At 40.9% G+C, this 17,916-nt stretch overlaps 2 protein-coding genes across 3 annotated transcripts; both read left to right on the top strand.

Annotated features, from left to right (window-relative positions):
* Nucleotides 1-115: 115 nt before the first annotated feature.
* Nucleotides 116-6,681, top strand: LOC311268795 (uncharacterized protein). Its single transcript, XM_084372654.1, has 5 exons — nt 116-263; nt 784-816; nt 1,796-1,828; nt 2,041-4,298; nt 5,586-6,681. The coding sequence occupies exons 1-5, from the start codon at nt 235-237 to the stop codon at nt 6,539-6,541; spliced, it is 3,309 nt and encodes a 1,102-aa protein (XP_084228780.1). The 5' UTR covers nt 116-234; the 3' UTR covers nt 6,542-6,681.
* Nucleotides 6,682-7,484: 803 nt separating this feature from the next.
* On the top strand, nt 7,485-17,129 carry LOC311249115 (F-box/LRR-repeat protein 3-like). Of its 2 annotated transcripts, XM_084339866.1 has the most exons (7): nt 7,486-7,878; nt 7,989-8,382; nt 10,319-10,523; nt 11,119-11,283; nt 11,394-11,516; nt 12,424-12,595; nt 13,292-17,129. In XM_084339866.1, the coding sequence occupies exons 3-7, from the start codon at nt 10,320-10,322 to the stop codon at nt 13,930-13,932; spliced, it is 1,305 nt and encodes a 434-aa protein (XP_084195992.1). In that variant the 5' UTR covers nt 7,486-7,878; nt 7,989-8,382; nt 10,319; the 3' UTR covers nt 13,933-17,129. The 2 variants fall into 2 exon arrangements, with proteins under 2 accessions (XP_084195993.1, XP_084195992.1); XM_084339867.1 differs by having other exon boundaries at nt 7,485-8,159.
* The last annotated feature ends 787 nt before the right edge of the window (nt 17,130-17,916 follow it).

Here is a 17,916-nt window from a genome sequence, read left to right as displayed (position 1 = left end):
AAACCTTGTTACTAGTTTAGTAATCTCACGGACGTGATTTACCCCAAATCTCGCGTGATATGAGCAACGTGATCTCACGAATCCAAGGCATTCAAGGTTGCTATGGCAACTCATCACTTTTCATGTGAATCATGTGATAATACAAAAATACACATGCAAATATCTGCTGGCTCAACTACTTATACGTACTGATAAACACAAAATCCTGAAGAAACGCACCGAAACAGACAAGAAATGGGCGACACAGAAGATTTCCAAGTGAGGTAATGTAATCATGAGTGTTTAAACCATTAATATTTATTTTTTGATTTATTAATGTGGCTGTAGGAACAAAAAAAAAATCTGCTATGTGACTACTGGGTAGAGATGTAAGAGAGAGAGAGAGAGAGAGAGAGTTTCTATGCTAAATTGTATCTGTAATGTCTTCCCAACTGTAAACAACAGATGCACTTTTTGTTATTGTGAGGGGGAAAAGTTTAAATAAAAGATATTTTTGAAAAGTACTAGCAAAGATTGATATGTTAGACTACTCATTATTAACAAACCCAGTTTCTGGTCAGATGAAACATGCATGATTAACTTACTTAATATCTTAGCAATAATGATATCCACAAAATGGATTAATTTTAATTAACATGTTTTTTTTTTTGCTTTGGACATCAAATATGCAATATGTCAAATCATTTTTGAATTTATAGACCAATTTGATACTGAAATGTGGCACTTACCTGACAGTGTGATTTAAAGTAACATTTCTTGATCCCCTTTCTTCTTCTTCTACAGACAAGACATGACTGAAGAACAAGTCAACTTGAGGTAATGTAATCAGGAGTGTTTATACAACTCATAGATATTGTTTCTGATTTAAAAATGTAGACCAACTACATGAGTGTCTCATGTAGAGTTAGGTTAGCGAGTAAAGATCTGAGAGGGAGAGTTTCTATTTAAAATTGTACACAGGTATTAATATCTCATTTCTTTCCAAATGTAAACAACAGATGCACCTTTTGTGTTTGTGAGGGGAAACTGTTAAGCATAAGCCTTTTTTTTTCCCTCATAGTTTTGTAGGTGAAACTCAAGAACAAGAAAGAACTGCCTCAGAAGCTATACATGAAAATGAATGTCCAATCATTCATTACATTTAAAGGGAAAAAAACTACTGTTTGTAACCAATTTTGTTTGTAGGCCCTTGTTGCACCAGAACCTGACAGTAAAATGCAGTCCAATCAAAGTAAAATATCCAACAATTTAAGAGATCTGAATGTACTTTATGTATAAAACCATATCTTACTTTACACATCAACATATATGTCGATTTTATAAAATAACAAGCATTGTATGGTGACTTATATTAATTTAATTTAACATATAATGTATTCAGTTCTGCCAGTTTTGCAGGTGATGAATGTGTCACATGTAGCTCGCCTGATGGCTCAATGGGACTAACAATCAATAACGAAAAATCCAGCCCAGTGGCAGACCGAAAAGCATAGTGAAAGCAAGGTTTATAGAGAACCAATCTATATGCGGATTCATTTTTTCTACAGCCATTAAACTGTGCAATCAGTATTTACTCCAGGATTATAAGTTATTGCAAAAAAAGTTGTATATTGGCAGTTGAAATTATTGTATTTTTTAATTAACATGTTTTAACGTGTTTTTTGGCTTTGGACATCAAAATTGCATGTCAAATCATTTTTGAATTTATAGACCAATTTGATACTGAAATGTGGCATTTACCTGACAGTGTGATTTAAAGTAACATTTCTTGATCCCCTTTCTTCTTCTTCTACAGACAAGACATGACTGAAGAACAAGTCAACTTGAGGTAATGTAATCAGGAGTGTTTATATAAGTCATAGATATCTTTTCTGATTTAAAAATGTAGCTGGAGGAAGAAAAAATATCTGAGAGGGAGATTTTCTACTTAAAATTGTACACAGGTATTAATATCTAATTTCTTTCCAACTGTAAACAACAGATGCACCTTTTGTGTTTGTGAGGGGAAACTATTAAGCATAAGCCTTTTTTTTCTCATAGTTTTGGAGGTGAAACTCAAGAACAGGAAAGAACTGCCTCAGAAGCTATACATGAAAATGACCAAGAAGAGACGGAACCAAATGGGATGAAGAGACGGCAAAGCAGCTGGAAAGCTGCCCTTGTGATTGGGGTTCTGATACTGCTCCTCTGTGTTGTGGCCGGCATCCTATTCATTCAGATGCATGAAAAGCAAAGTCTGAACCTGCTCTTGGAGAACAAGTCGAAAGAAAAGACAGAGCTGAACCTGCTCTTGGAGAACACGACGAAAGAAAAGACAGAGCTGAGCCTGCTCCTGGAGAACACGACGAAAGAAAAGATAGAGCTGAGCCTGCTCTTGGAGAACACGACGAAAGAAAAGACAGAGCTGAGCCTGCTCTTGGAGAACACGACGAAAGAAAAGACAGAGCTGAGCCTGCTCCTGGAGAACACGACGAAAGAAAAGACAGAGCTGAGCCTGCTCCTGGAGAACACGACGAAAGAAAAGACGGAGCTGAGCCTGCTCTTGGAGAACACAACCAAAGAAAAAACAGAGCTGAACCTGCTCCTGGAGAACACAACGAAAGAAAAGACAGAGCTGAACCTGCTCTTGGAGAACACAACCAAAGAAAAGACAGAGCTGAGCCTGCTCTTGGTGAACACAACGAAAGAAAAGACAGAGCTGAGCCTGCTCTTGGAGAACACAACGAAAGAAAAGACAGAGCTGAACCTGCTCTTGGAGAACACAACCAAAGAAAAGACAGAGCTGAGCCTGCTCTTGGTGAACACGACAAAAGAAAAGACAGAGCTGAGCCTGCTCTTGGAGAACACGACGAAAGAAAAGACAGAGCTGAGCCTGCTCCTGGAGAACACGATGAAAGAAAAGACAGAGCTGAGCCTGCTCCTGGAGAACACAACGAAAGAAAAGACAGAGCTGAACCTGCTCTTGGTGAACACAACGAAAGAAAAGACAGAGCTGAGCCTGCTCCTGGAGAACACGACGAAAGAAAAGACAGAGCTGAACCCGCTCTTGGAGAACACGACGAAAGAAAAGACAGAGCTGAGCCTGCTCTTGGAGAACAAGTCGAAAGAAAAGACAGAGCTGAGCCTGCTCTTGGAGAACACAACGAAAGAAAAGACGGAGCTGAGCCTGCTCTTGGAGAACACAACGAAAGAAAAAACGGAGCTGAGCCTGCTCTTGGAGAACACAACGAAAGAAAAGACAGAGCTGAGCCTGCTCTTGGAGAACACAACCAAAGAAAAGACAGAGCTGAACCTGCTCTTGGAGAACAAGTCGAAAGAAAAGACAGAGCTGAGCCTGCTCTTGGAGAACACAACGAAAGAAAAGACAGAGCTGAGCCTGCTCTTGGAGAACACGACAAAAGAAAAGACAGAGCTGAGCCTGCTCTTGGAGAACACAGCGAAAGAAAAGACAGAGCTGAGCCTGCTCTTGGTGAACACAACGAAAGAAAAGACAGAGCTGAGCCTGCTCTTGGAGAACACGACGAAAGAAAAGACAGAGCTGAGCCTGCTCCTGGAGAACACAACGAAAGAAAAGACAGAGCTGAGCCTGCTCTTGGAGAACACAACGAAAGAAAAGACAGAGCTGAGCCTGCTCTTGGAGAACACAACGAAAGAAAAGACAGAGCTGAGCCTGCTCTTGGAGAACAAGTCGAAAGAAAAGACAGAGCTGAACCTGCTCCTGGAGAACACAACAAAAGAAAAGACAGAGCTGAGCCTGCTCTTGGAGAACAAGTCGAAAGAAAAGACAGAGCTGAGCCTGCTCTTGGAGAACACAACCAAAGAAAAGACAGAGCTGAACCTGCTCTTGGAGAACACAACCAAAGAAAAGACAGAGCTGAACCTGCTCTTGGAGAACAAGTCTAAAGAAAAGACAGAGCTGAACCTGCTCTTGGAGAACACAACGAAAGAAAAGACAGAGCTGAGCCTGCTCTTGGAGAACACGACGAAAGAAAAGACAGAGCTGAGCCTGCTCTTGGAGAACACGACGAAAGAAAAGACAGAGCTGAGCCTGCTCCTGGAGAACACAACAAAAGAAAAGACAGAGCTGAACCTGCTCTTGGAGAACAAGTCTAAAGAAAAGACAGAGCTGAACCTGCTCTTGGAGAACACAACAAAAGAAAAGACAGAGCTGAACCTGCTCTTGGAGAACACAACCAAAGAAAAGACAGAGCTGAACCTGCTCTTGGAGAACAAGTCGAAAGAAAAGACAGAGCTGAACCTGCTCTTGGAGAACACAACGAAAGAAAAGACAGAGCTGAGCCTGCTCTTGGAGAACACAACGAAAGAAAAGACAGAGCTGAGCCTGCTCTTGGAGAACACAGCGAAAGAAAAGACAGAGCTGAACCTGCTCTTGGAGAACACAACGAAAGAAAAGACAGAGCTGAGCCTGCTCTTGGAGAACACAACCAAAGAAAAGACAGAGCTGAACCTGCTCTTGGAGAACACGACGAAAGAAAAGACAGAGCTGAACCTGCTCTTGGAGAACACAACCAAAGAAAAGACAGAGCTGAGCCTGCTCTTGGAGAACAAGTCGAAAGAAAAGACAGAGCTGAGCCTGCTCTTGGAGACCAAGTCGAAAGAAAAGACAGAGCTGAGCCTGCTCTTGGAGAACACAACGAAAGAAAAGACAGAGCTGAGCCTGCTCCTGGAGAACACAACGAAAGAAAAGACAGAGCTGAGCCTGCTCTTGGAGAACACAACCAAAGAAAAGACAGAGCTGAGCCTGCTCTTGGAGAACAAGTCGAAAGAAAAGACAGAGCTGAGCCTGCTCTTGGAGACCAAGTCGAAAGAAAAGACAGAGCTGAGCCTGCTCTTGGAGAACACAACGAAAGAAAAGACAGAGCTGAGCCTGCTCCTGGAGAACACAACGAAAGAAAAGACAGAGCTGAGCCTGCTCTTGGAGAACACAACGAAAGAAAAGACAGAGCTGAGCCTGCTCTTGGAGAACACAACCAAAGAAAAGACAGAGCTGAACCTGCTCTTGGAGAACACAACGAAAGAAAAGACAGAGCTGAGCCTGCTCTTGGAGAACACAACCAAAGAAAAGACAGAGCTGAACCTGCTCTTGGAGAACAAGTCGAAAGAAAAGACAGAGCTGAACCTGCTCTTGGAGAACACAACCAAAGAAAAGACAGAGCTGAGCCTGCTCTTGGAGAACACAACGAAAGAAAAGACAGAGCTGAACCTGCTCTTGGAGAACACAACCAAAGAAAAGACAGAGCTGAACCTGCTCTTGGAGAACACAACCAAAGAAAAGACAGAGCTGAACCTGCTCTTGGAGAACACAACCAAAGAAAAGACAGAGCTGAGCCTGCTCTTGGAGAACACAACCAAAGAAAAGACAGAGCTGAGCCTGCTCTTGGAGAACACAACGAAAGAAAAGACAGAGCTGAGCCTGCTCTTGGAGAACACAACCAAAGAAAAGACAGAGCTGAACCTGCTCTTGGAGAACAAGTCGAAAGAAAAGACAGAGCTGAACCTGCTCTTGGAGAACACAACCAAAGAAAAGACAGAGCTGAGCCTGCTCTTGGAGAACACAACGAAAGAAAAGACAGAGCTGAACCTGCTCTTGGAGAACACAACCAAAGAAAAGACAGAGCTGAACCTGCTCTTGGAGAACAAGTCTAAAGAAAAGACAGAGCTGAACCTGCTCTTGGAGAACACAACAAAAGAAAAGACAGAGCTGAGCCTGCTCCTGGAGAACACGATGAAAGAAAAGACAGAGCTGAACCTGCTCTTGGAGAACATGTCGCAAGAGAAGAGAAAACTGGAAGTGGAGAACAGAGCACTTACCACATCTCTAAATTCGGCTCTGAACAACTTCACCTTGTTGTCTGCTGAAAAGACAGAGCTGAGCCTGCTCCTAGAGGACGCACGGCGCAACATCAGCCAGCTGTTAGATGTTGAACGGCAGAACACCATGCACCAGCACCAGCTGGAAGAAAAAAACAAACGCCAGCGATCAATCCTGTTCGACAGCAAGCTGTCCTTCCTCTGGCGGCTCTGCGACAGGGACACACTGCAGTGTTCACGCTGCCTGCCTGGCTGGGTCGAGCACACTTCACGCTGCTTCTTCCTGTCCAAAGACGCAGAGAAGTGGGAAAAGGCTCGCAGGAACTGTCTTGACATGGGGGCTGACATGGCTGTGGTTGTTAATGCCGACGACCAGGCGTTCTTGACCAACATGACCTTTCAGTTTGTACAGCAGCACCCTGAAGAGTGGTTCCATTCAGCGTGGATCGGGTTGCAGGACATGGTGACGGAGGATGACTTCTTCTGGGTCACTGGCCAAAGACTCCATCCAAAGGTGACTTATTGGAGGAGTGGTGAGCCAAACAATGCCATGGCCTCCTGGGACCGCAGCCAAGCGGGACAGGACTGTGTTGCAATTGTCCCACCAAAAAGCACTGAGAAGAAGGGTTGGTTGAACTCCTGGGATGACATCATTTGTGCTGGCAAACGGCACTACCTGTGTGAAACCACACAACTCAGTGAGACCTGACTGACTGGGATGATAGAGGCTGGAATACACTTCATACTCCATGTATATATGTAAATGTGCTTTTGTAAATGTGCTTTTGTAAATGTGCTTTTGTAAATATGCCTTTTTTTCCCCATTATAAACTGTTGTATAAAGTGATACTATTTTGTGTAATTGCGATTATGTAATCAGATTACAAAAAATGTGTAAACATAAGGAGCCGATATTATATTTTTAGTTACATTGTCATGGTTTACTTGATTGCATTTCTGAAAACGCCTTTAAAATATGTGTGTGCTCCACTTTGTCTCGGACCTGGCGGGAGAAGAAACACACATAAGAAACAGCAGCAAAACTTGACATCTTCTTGTAAAGTCCAGTGACAGAATGTAACTTAGTACATTTACTCATGTACCTTACCTAAGTATAAATTTAAGGTATTGGTACTTTGAGTATTTCCATTTTCTGCTACCTTACACTTCATTTTAGAGGCAAATATTGCACTCCCTACAACTATTCAATAACTTTAGTTGCTTGTTTCTTTGCAGATGTAATGCTCGATCTGATCATTTTGAGATTATTATTTTTTGGCCTTTATGTAGACAGGACGGCTATTAGAGTCAGGCAGGAGAGGGGGTGAGACATGCATCAAAGGGCCATGCTCTACCAGGTGAGCTCAGCAGGCAACACTTTAAAATTAATTAAATTTATCTGCGACCGGATAAAACAAACAGACAAAAAAAACACTGACTCTGATAAAAAGGAAAATGCAGAATATAGGATCTGATAATCGGCCATGCTGTTAATTGATTGTCCCCTGGTATAGAGTATATACCTGAAAATACATGTATAATTACTTTAACTTGTACTTTTGATACTTAAATACATTTAATATCTGATACTTTAAGACTTTTACTTGAGTACTATTCATATGGGTAACTTTCACTTTCACCAAAGTAATATTTTAACACAATATCTTTATCTCTACTCAAGTATGACATTTAGGTACTTTTTACAACACTAGTTTAATCAATGAATGCAACTGGCTTCATATTATTGTCTCTATCTATCGGGTATGATTTCATTATCGAACATGAGCAAAAAAAGGCAGCAAAGACACACCCCTGTCTACATCAGTGGAGCTGAGGTGGAGCATGCAAAGGCTACAGAAACTTAGGCAGGCTAAGATCCTGCAAGCAAGATCAACTTTTACAGAGGAGCAACAGAAGACATCCTTACTGGGAACATCACAAACTGGCATGGTTCATCCACTGCCCAGGACAGGAAGGCTCCACAGCGGGTGATTAAAACCGCCCAGAACATCACTGGTACCCATCTGCAGAACATCAGCGACATCGGTGAAGTGATGTTTTTGTCTCAAACGGTTGTTTTTTATTGACCATCATTAGTTTGTGTGGTTACATCTTTGTACAATATGACAGTCCATTATCTTTTTTGAATAACACAGCCTGAGCTGAGATTTGAAATGGGGAACGCCTCCGTCTGAGTGAAACAGCGCCCCCTGTCGGTGGTTCACTGTAACTGCAGGCCGGCCAGCCCACTGACTCGGCCCGACGGAGCAGCCACACATACGCCATCTTTAACTGACAGAGAGGCAAACTGCCGAAGCAGCGTTGTGGTGAGAAACTAGGTCAGGCGCTCGGAAAAGGAAAACACGCTTTTAAAAACTCGCTTCAAAAGCTTCTAGTCAGCGTTTGCTAACCCTCCGACACACCTGTGCTGTCCTATGGTCCAATGTGTTTGATCGGTCGGCTAGCTCGAACGCAGTTTTCTTGTGTCGGTCCCGGTTGACGTTGAGTGATCGCCTTTTCTCATAAACAGGACACGGAGGTGAAAGCCAGGTAAGAGGAGGACGGTGGGGACACCAGCTGAGAACTTGGACTACTTGTTTAACAAAACATTTTTAAAAAACATTGAACTTTATATTCACAACAACTTGTTTGCTAAGTAGTTAGCTAGATGCAACGCCCCGGTTCGGCTAGGCTAGCTAACTCCTGTCTTGGTTGGTCTGACGTGTTTCTGTGTAACTAACCATCCGTGTTGTCGTTAAACGTCGGCAACATCGCGCTGTTTATGTGCAAAAACAACAAAAAAATGTGTAACTAAATGCAGTTTTTGCTAACATAAGCTAACTCGTAGCTTATGAAGTTTATATCAGGCTGATCAGACGGTGGTGTTGGTTTAAGGAGGCGTGTCCAATGTTTTCATCCTCAGGAAGCAGAGCCAAACGCTTCAAAACACACCTGCTTGTTTACATTTTGTTTTTAACCTTTGAACAGTACAACGACACAATAATCTGAGGGCTATCTTCCAAATGATATCACAGTGTCAGTAATTTTAGCATGCATGTTAGTGGGAAAATCAATCAGCAACCCTTCCTTTCAGCTGACCCTCTCTAATAAATAGAGACAGTCAGTAGGGTTGCAATGGTTTGAGACTGTCACGGTATGAAAACCATCTCAGAAAAGATCTGTTTTATGGTTTTACATTATTATTATTCGTTATAATGACTCTTAATCAAAGGAATAAAAACAGTATAATCTCGTGACAGAAATGAAACTTAATATAAACTTAAAAATATATATATCTTTAATAACAATGATGCTGTTGAACTCAATACCATAGATGTAATAGATGCAAATGATTTTCATCAGTTATCTCACCACAGTTTACCTTAAAACCGGTATCCTAGTGCAACCCTAGTAGGCAGATACTTTTATATATCAGTCTAATGATACTTGGCCTAATGTGGAGACACAATTTTCATCATCTTTTCTCTTAAGAATAACAAAATGATGTAAGAGTAACAAAGCAGCACAACCAGGGCACAAAATCTGCACCAGGCACCAACCAGTGGTGGTAAAACTAAAGCCCAACTGATGTATCTGTTGGCTGATATTGGTCAATATTGGTATCTGCGTTTATTTTGTCTAACTTGCGCCGGTATGAAAACTTTTAAAAGATACTTGGCGTAATTTAAAATTGAATTCCCACCTAAGTTTACTTTTTCACCCCACTGATGTCATATCAGTCAATAAACTTTGCTGTTAAACTGTAAAATATCCTGCCTCCGTTACAAACATTTGAGGAATTGCTGCAAAAAAGGCATGTATATGGCAGATATAGCGATCGATATTGGAATGTTTACTCCCAAATATCGCCATCAGCCCCAAAAATTATATCGCTTGGACTGTAGGTAAGAAATTCAAGTGGCTGGTAGATTTGTTTCACTCACCATCTTAAAAACAATGCTGGTCTATTGAGTGCCTGGTAAAATGAGAACATTCACTAGCCATTTGGCCAGTGGAAAGAAATGTTAATTTTGCACCCTGACTACGATGGTTTATTGATTATTCTGGAGAAAATGAATGAGGAACTTGAAGAAGTCTGTTAATTGTCATGAAGTCATTTATCAAATCAAAATCACTAACATTTGTCAGTTACAGCTCTCAAAAATGTGAGGATTTCCCGCTTTACTCACAAGGAATGGCTTAGAAATTAAAGTTAAAAGATAATTAAAAGATTAACTGATATTCAAAATAGGTGCAGCTCCATAACCATGTATCAAATCATAGATATATATATGAATGCATCAATCTACCAGACATGGACTGTTAGCTTGTTATTAACAGACATTTAATCTGCCAAGCATGTCAGGTCTGGTGATGAAGAGGCCCTGCATAATTTATACTGCTAATCAAGAGTTTCTTTGTCTACAAAGTCAACTTGGGCCGACCATCTGGATTTTGTTCACTCCTCCTCTGTTTGTTTACCCAGGATGAAACGAGGTCTGCAAGGGAATGAGCAGGAGGACGGAGGTGGCACCAGCAGTGGCTCTCAGGAGACTCTTAAACGGTCCCGCAAGCAGAGGAGGGAGAAAGATTTGGAGGAGGAGGGAGCCTACTGGGAGTGTCTGCCACAGGAGATCCTGCTACACATCTTCCAGTACCTGCCTCTCCTGGATAGGGCTTACGCTTCTCAGGTACTCATGTGATAATGAGCCATCAATCACTACACAGGAAGCAGTACTGTCATTTGTCATTTTCTTTATATTGATCCTTTTTAAGACTGCAGTATTTATCCATGTCTGCAGTATTTATCCATGTCTGCATGAAATAACAAGGCAGACTGGAAATAAAAAGATGGTTTTCTTTCTTGTTTGTTTTGGCTTATGTTCTTAGTCGGTTGGGCTCTTAACAATGAAACAGGGAGGGTTGAACACAAACATAGGCTCATTCCTAGTGTTTTTCTGCTCCAACAAGTCTGGGTTTTCTGACATGTGAGCCCTTGTGAAGGCCACTTGCCTGAGGGGAGATGAATGGTGTCTGTTCTCTGCTGTGAGTCACGTTTTGTAAGCTGGCCTCTGGTATTCAACAAGCATTTTTTAGCCAGAAGCTCTCTAGTGGAAAGTAATGCTAATTAGAAATAAGATTAATTGTGAACGATTTTTGCTAAGCAGTGAGCGCTCGAAGTATTAATTTTGCTACCAGCAGGTTTGTTAAGTTTCACCCAATCAGAAGATTTCTGAGAGAGACAGATGACGTAAATCAGATTTTAATTTACTGGTGTCACCACAGGTGTGCCGGGGCTGGAACCAGGCTTTTCACATGCCAGAGCTGTGGCGTTGCTTTGAGTTCGAGTTGAATCAGCCAGCCAGCTCCTACCTGAAGGCCACACACCCAGACCTCATCAAGCAGATAATCAAAAGGCACTCCAACCACCTGCAGTATGTGAGCTTCAAGGTATGAACTGAGTTTAAGGCTGAGCAGGTTAATGCGATAAAGAGAAGTGTGTAATGTTTTGTTCGACTTAAAGTGTCGCTGGGTTTTCATTTTCTCTCTGTGCTGCTCAGGTGGACAGCAGCAGAGAGTCTGCAGAGGCTGCCTGCGACATCCTCTCTCAGCTTGTGAATTGTTCTTTGAAAACACTCGGGCTCATCTCTACAGCCAGGCCCAGCTTCATGGAGCTGCCCAAGGTAAGCCTCAGCAAGATCATTATTTCTGTGCATCTTTATGAGGGCTGATTCAAATTGATCTTGAGTTGAACGATCCGACATAGATTCATAAAACCCAGTGATCAGGACTGAAATGAACACCCTCCAAGCACCAATGGCATATACGGCATGGAGACATGGCCTCATGGTACATTCATGTGCACCTCATTAACACTGAAATGTATATCACTTTAGAGAGCAAAGCGTGTGGGCACTGACAGGGACTTCATGGTGCTTTCAAGTACAAATTGTAAAATTAGAAGGCCATAAAAGGTTGTTCAAAACGGGACAGTTTCTATTGTCTTCGTTGAAATACATTGGCCGACACCTGACTTTTTTGTTCTTTTACTACAGCATTTTTGAAAACATTTTTAAAATCCTGCTAATTTCTCCAGATTGTCAGTTCAAATATTTTCTTGGACAGCTACTCTTGGAACAAAAAACAATAACGAGGTACAAGGTTAATTTATTTGTCATTTTACAAAACTGGTTGCAAAATGAAATTTAGTTTCAACTCCTTTATGCTACATAGGAGGAATATTTGGGATGGCTGCACAATTATGTTTTGTTTTTAATTCATGATTATAATCTAAAGATACACTGGAATTTTTGATTACTGGTGGTGCTGTGGAGTCATGTTTTAATGAGTGGGTGTCTGTTTTGTTTTGTATAATACACAAAATTGCACATACATCCACACAAGGCTGATAAATTTACATTTCTGCCACCTGCAGAGGGCAGTAACACACATGTATAGTGGAACTAGACTGCGGTTGCATGCAAAGTCTGCATTTCAAATTGCTTGGTGTTTTGTTTAATAAAACTGGCACTTTGTTCACTAAAGAAAAGTGATGACCGAATGTTTCTCTCTTTTTGCTCTGTTCAACAGTCACACTTCATCTCAGCTCTGACTGTGGTTTTTGTCAACTCCAAGTCCCTGTCCTCCCTGAAGATTGATGACACGCCGGTGGATGACCCCTCCCTCAAAGTCCTGGTGGCCAATAACAGCGACACCCTCAAGCTGCTGAAAATGAGCAGTTGCCCTCATGTTTCACCTGCAGGTACTGACCAACAGAAGGAGAAGGATATTAAGGATCTTGGTGATTTAATTACAGTACAAAAATTATTGATAAGAATTTGAATGATAAAGAACAATTATGACTGACACTGCACAGATTTGGTGAAACCTTTTGTTCTTTCTCGAAAATCGGTTCACCCCTGTTGTGTTTTCAGCAGCTGGACTTGATTTTAGAGGACACATTTGTGAGCAGTCAAGGAGATAATTTTCTACAAGAGACTTGGATGACTTGATCCTAGATATGAATGGACATTAATATTGAAATGAATGTTTTACAGTTGTTTTTTTTTTTAAATAAGAAGACAAAGAACACATAAAACAAGTTTGAAAGCTTTGGCACCATTCAGATACAAGGCAATTCAAAATGCTACAGGGACATAAAAATACATTAAAAATAAGTACTTCAGAAATAATAATAAGAGACAATGAAAACAAAACCCAAAACAAACAAATGGTTAAAGATTAAAGAGAAGTTTATGTATCTGATATATTGAAAAGCTGTAGTAAACTGATGTTTGACTCTCTGATTTGAACAAGCTCACGGTTTTGTCAGACCTCAGGTATTACCGGTAGATTGTAAAGTGTCATCCAACATTGCTTCATCTTTTTTCTGTTCTCTGCCTTAAACTTACCGTGTATGTCTATAGTCTCCTCTAATTTACTTTTCTGTCTATCCCAGGCATTCTGTGTGTGGCTGATCAGTGTCATGGCCTGAGGGAACTGGCTCTGAACTACCATCTGCTGAGTGACGAACTTCTCATCGCCCTCTCCTCGGAGAAGCACGTTCATCTCGAGCACCTCCGCATCGATGTGATCAGCGAGAACCCCGGCCAACAGTTCCACACCATCAAGAAGAGCAGCTGGGATGCCATGGTGCGCCACTCTCCCAAATTTAATCTGGTCATGTACTTCTTCCTCTACGAGGACGAGTTCGGCCCTTTCTTCCGCGATGAAATCCCCGTTACGCATCTGTACTTTGGCCGCTCTGTCAGTAAAGATGTGCTGGGCCGCGTCGGGCTCACCTGCCCGCGTCTGGTCGAGCTGGTGGTGTGCGCCAATGGGCTGCGGCCGCTGGATGAAGAGCTGATCCGCATCGCCCAACGCTGCACGCAGCTGTCGGCCATCGGCTTGGGAGAGTGCGAAGTATCCTGCAGCGCCTTCGTGGAGTTTGTCAAGATGTGTGGAGACAGGCTGACGCAGCTGTCCATCATGGAGGAGGTACTGGTCCCGGATCACCGCTATGGGCTGGATGATATCCACTGGGAGGTATCAAAGCATTTGGGTCGCGTCTGGTTCCCAGACATGATGCCTACCTGGTAGAGCTCCAAGAGAAGGTCAAAGTCGTGTCCAGGTTTTTGTTTAACTGTGTGTTGTGTTTGAGAAAGGCCCTTATCCAGACACTTAAGTATGTGTTTTCCCCCCCGAGCACATGAAGAAATTACTTCACTTTGAAATTTGATGTGATTAAATGTATAATATAGATTCCGATTTCACCATTCTGTTCCACACATACAATTTTTATATTTATATGTATTTATATCTCAATTTATTTGTCTTGTTGGCATCATACATTTAGCACTTTGTTCTCTGACACCATGCAGATTGGTTAGACGTAGTGTTTAGGAGTTATCAGGGGAGACACAGGAATGTCTGGGAATTATTGGGAATTAATAATTATTATTTGACTCCACACGTCTTTGCTGCATTATATGCACGTAGATGCATAAACATTTTGTCATATTACAGTATGAGTGGGCGTGAATACTAATCCTAACAGAAATCATAAATATAACGGTTAAAGCGTCTATTTTCAGTAAAGTAACTTGACATTCAGATACATTCAACAGAAGTGTGTGGAAGTTTAGAAAATGGAGATGATCACCATTATAAGCTAATGTGTTTTGTAGATATTGAGTTAAAATCACCACAGCTCCCATCTTTAAGACCCAAGTAATGACACATGGTGACTGTACAAGAATAAGAAAACATTTCATCGTGAAGGGAAAGTCAAGTGGGTGGTTGATCACATGACTACAATAACACACGAGGATTGAATACATACGTTTTTGTTTGGTTCTGGTCTTCATGTGTCATCTGCTCCTGCATCCGATCTGTTAGACACCTTTGAATGTGTTTCATCTCATTTAGAAACTGAACTGTCTCTTTCTCGGTCCTCCGATTTGATGTGGACAAAGCTAAAGACAGTTCATGACCCATTTTCTAAGGACAGCTGTTTGTAATGTGATGATTTCCTTTGGCCATAATCATCCAAGTCTGTATATACTGTGTATATACCAGAGTGATGCTTTGATCATATTTTTTGTGTAATGTAAAGGCGCTATATTTCTGAATAGCCTGACCCGTGTTCCTCTTGTAATTGTAAATATCAAAGTGTTTTATCTCAAAACAAAATGGGAGGGAGAGATTTTGATTGTGGGCATCATATATCTTTACATTTATCCCACTGATGCACTTTTATTCTGATGAAGGTTTAGCAAAATGAGTTGCAATGCCATGTAGGCATGAAGTTCGCTTCATGATTCTGCAGCAAAATCATGGTAAATCTTGAGCGATCAGTAAATCTGTCAATTCTACGAGTCACCCTTGATAGTTAATGAATTTTGCTTTGTTTGCTTTTGTTGTTTTTCATTTTTACAAGTTAAATTTGCAGAGGGATTGTTTGATTATTGATATTTTACACATACAAATCATTTTGGGAAGTTTCTGGGACAAACCAAACTTGCTTTATCGCACAATAATAGACAATAGTTTACCTTTAGAGGGATATGTTGTGGCTTTGCATTTGTAAAATATATTTTAGAGGTAGGAGATTTTCATGGGACAATCATCTTGGAAACTATCACGGTTTTACAAAATCATTCTTCACACTTATACAGTAGACACGCAAATTTACGTGGTATACTGAAAACCAGCCAACTGCTGCAACCCTATTTTGAGTTTAATGTACTTAAAGTTGCAAACAAAAAGGGTCGCCCTGTGGAGCGCTCTCTAATTGATGGGCAGGTCTTTCAATACATACAAAATGTATTATTAATGTGTAGTCAGATGCTATTAGCACCCAGGTGTCCATAGCTAACAATGATATTTGCACCCAACAATGTTTGCTAACTACTACTAACCAAGTAATTCTGTTGCCTAAATCTAACCAGACTGCGACAGAAAACTGTAAATAAGTTATCTAAGTCTAAAAATAACCGGACCTCCTCCGCACTTTATAATACATCACCTGTTGACGATACAAATAGCTGCCGTGTGACTTTTCTCACCTGGGAGCAAGTAGACACCGTAATGTTGGCAACTTATGCTGTTAAAAGTTTAACATCAGCAGAGAAAAGGTTAATCACAATTTCAGTTATCATCAGCTGACAAACACACAATATACATATTTTCTGTTATGACTTTAGCTCAAAGATGGATAGTAACATAATTAAGGACTGGGGATTTAAATGCTAGTACAGGGCTGCACAATTACGACCAACACGGTTTCTCAGGCTGTCATACACAAACAATTGTCTGGTCTTTTGTATTAAGTCCTGGATCATTAACCAACTGTCTTATGCTTCAAGTCCCGGGGATTTATTCTGAACTTGGAAAAACTGCCTTTAGTTTTTGTGCACCAAGCACCAAAACATTCTCAAGATCGACACTCTCACTACACCTGGACAATTTGAGACGATCTCAAAACATTTAATCTCAGACAATCCTGGTCTCAGTGAGGTCATTGTGCAGCCCTGAAGACAGGACAGTGTGGCAGCTAAATGTTGATGTACCTGAATGTGTAAGAATGAAATATTTATGTCTCACTATTGTTTTGTTGCGATAGAGTGAATGAATAATAGAGAGATGTGTTAAGGTGGACTTATCAAGGATGTTGTTTCCTGTGGACTCGTTGAAAGGTGACACCCTTGGACTGTGCAATGAAAGAGACCTGTAAATCATAATCTTCGGTTAAGAAATGGTTTATTGTTTTACAGGGTCTATAGTTGTCCTTTTGTGTATTTTGTTTGCAAATGTTAACTGTAAAAAAAAAATCACTACTTCAGAGTAGTTTTTTCTTCAGTTGTCCTCTAATTGGGACCCATCATGTCTTAATTTGACTTTTCTGACGATCAGCACGCCTGGCAATGGACTTTTTCCTTTACTGACTTACAGTACATGTTATTATGTATTTATAACACCATGCCATCTGCTGGTTAATATTAACTGCATTTGTATTCAGTGCTTATAGATGATTAATGTAATATTCAACGATATGCCAAGTAAAGGCTGCAGTTTTTCTTTCTTTTTAGAGAATACAGTGACAGTGTGTTGTTTGTATTTTAGTTAAACAAGGCTGCATTGCAATGAGAAGATTTATTGGAAGGTGTCCTCTTGTACTTGTACCTCTTGTACCTCCAAAAGACATGTAATATTTGAGTAAAGTTCATAGCCACATTAAAAAAGCCTGTTTAAATTTGTATGCCATGTCTCAATTATAAAGATAACAGTTGCTTTAATTAGCTTGTTGCAGTGTATTATTATTTTAGTGTGTGTTGCACAGTTTTCTTGCTTCAATACATTTCCAAGTCTGAAGAGAGCCGAGCGGAGCTGGACTTGTGTGAAGCTCCACTCAGTTAATTAATATTTAGCAGTATGGTCACACAAACATCACTGGGGAATGGAAAACAAATCAAATCAAATTAGTTATCAGAGAGTAATTATTTTTACACACCTTTAGTATTTTGTTCCACATTAAACCTTAATGAATTTAGATCAGTGTATTTATACAAGAATGCCTCGTGCCCAAACAACAGACTGCTCCTCTATCAACTGTTGGTTGTGAGGCTCCACTCGGGCACAAAGGTGACTTGAACTAAGTGCTAATGCTAACATGCTAACGAGAATAATGTTTATCTTGTGCACCATCTTAGAGTGTTGGCATGCTAACATTTGTCGGTTAGCATTAAACATAAAGGACAGTTTAGGCTTACTGTTTGGTTATTTACTATGGAGTGGACCAGCTGATTGTTTGGCCTGATGACAGTGCTAGATGACAAGTTAGAGGATTATCAAAGTAACTGTGATTCAACCTGGCGGGAACATGAATGTCTGAACCAATTTTTATGGCAATCTGTTCAATAGTTGTCAAGATATTTCACTCAAAACCACAAAAAACCTCATGGTAACAGTAGAGGAAACGTCAGGAGATCACCAAAGTTAGAGGGGTTCATCCTCTGTGGGCCGTGGATACTGTAGTTACTGAGATATTTCAGTCCGATCTAAGTGGTGGGCCAGTATCAACAG

This window comes from Pagrus pagrus (genome assembly GCF_965226575.1).
Source record: "Pagrus pagrus genome assembly, chromosome: 1".
NCBI classification, from domain to species: Eukaryota; Metazoa; Chordata; class Actinopteri; order Spariformes; family Sparidae; genus Pagrus; species Pagrus pagrus.
Note: the sequence above shows the minus strand (reverse complement) of the source record. Positions and strands in the feature narration are given on the sequence as shown.

Coding starts and splice junctions, on each gene's coding strand:
- LOC311249115 (XM_084339867.1), top strand. CDS start 10,320: ATGAAACGAGGTCTGCAAGGGAATGAGCAGGAGGACGGAGGTGGCACC. Junction 10,524..11,118: donor ATAGGGCTTACGCTTCTCAG/GTACTCATGTGA, acceptor GTGTCACCACAG/GTGTGCCGGGGCTGGAACCA. Junction 12,596..13,291: donor CCCTCATGTTTCACCTGCAG/GTACTGACCAAC, acceptor TGTCTATCCCAG/GCATTCTGTGTGTGGCTGAT.
- LOC311268795 (XM_084372654.1), top strand. CDS start 235: ATGGGCGACACAGAAGATTTCCAAGTGAG. Junction 817..1,795: donor GAAGAACAAGTCAACTTGAG/GTAATGTAATCA, acceptor CTTCTTCTACAG/ACAAGACATGACTGAAGAAC. Junction 1,829..2,040: donor GAAGAACAAGTCAACTTGAG/GTAATGTAATCA, acceptor TTTTTCTCATAG/TTTTGGAGGTGAAACTCAAG.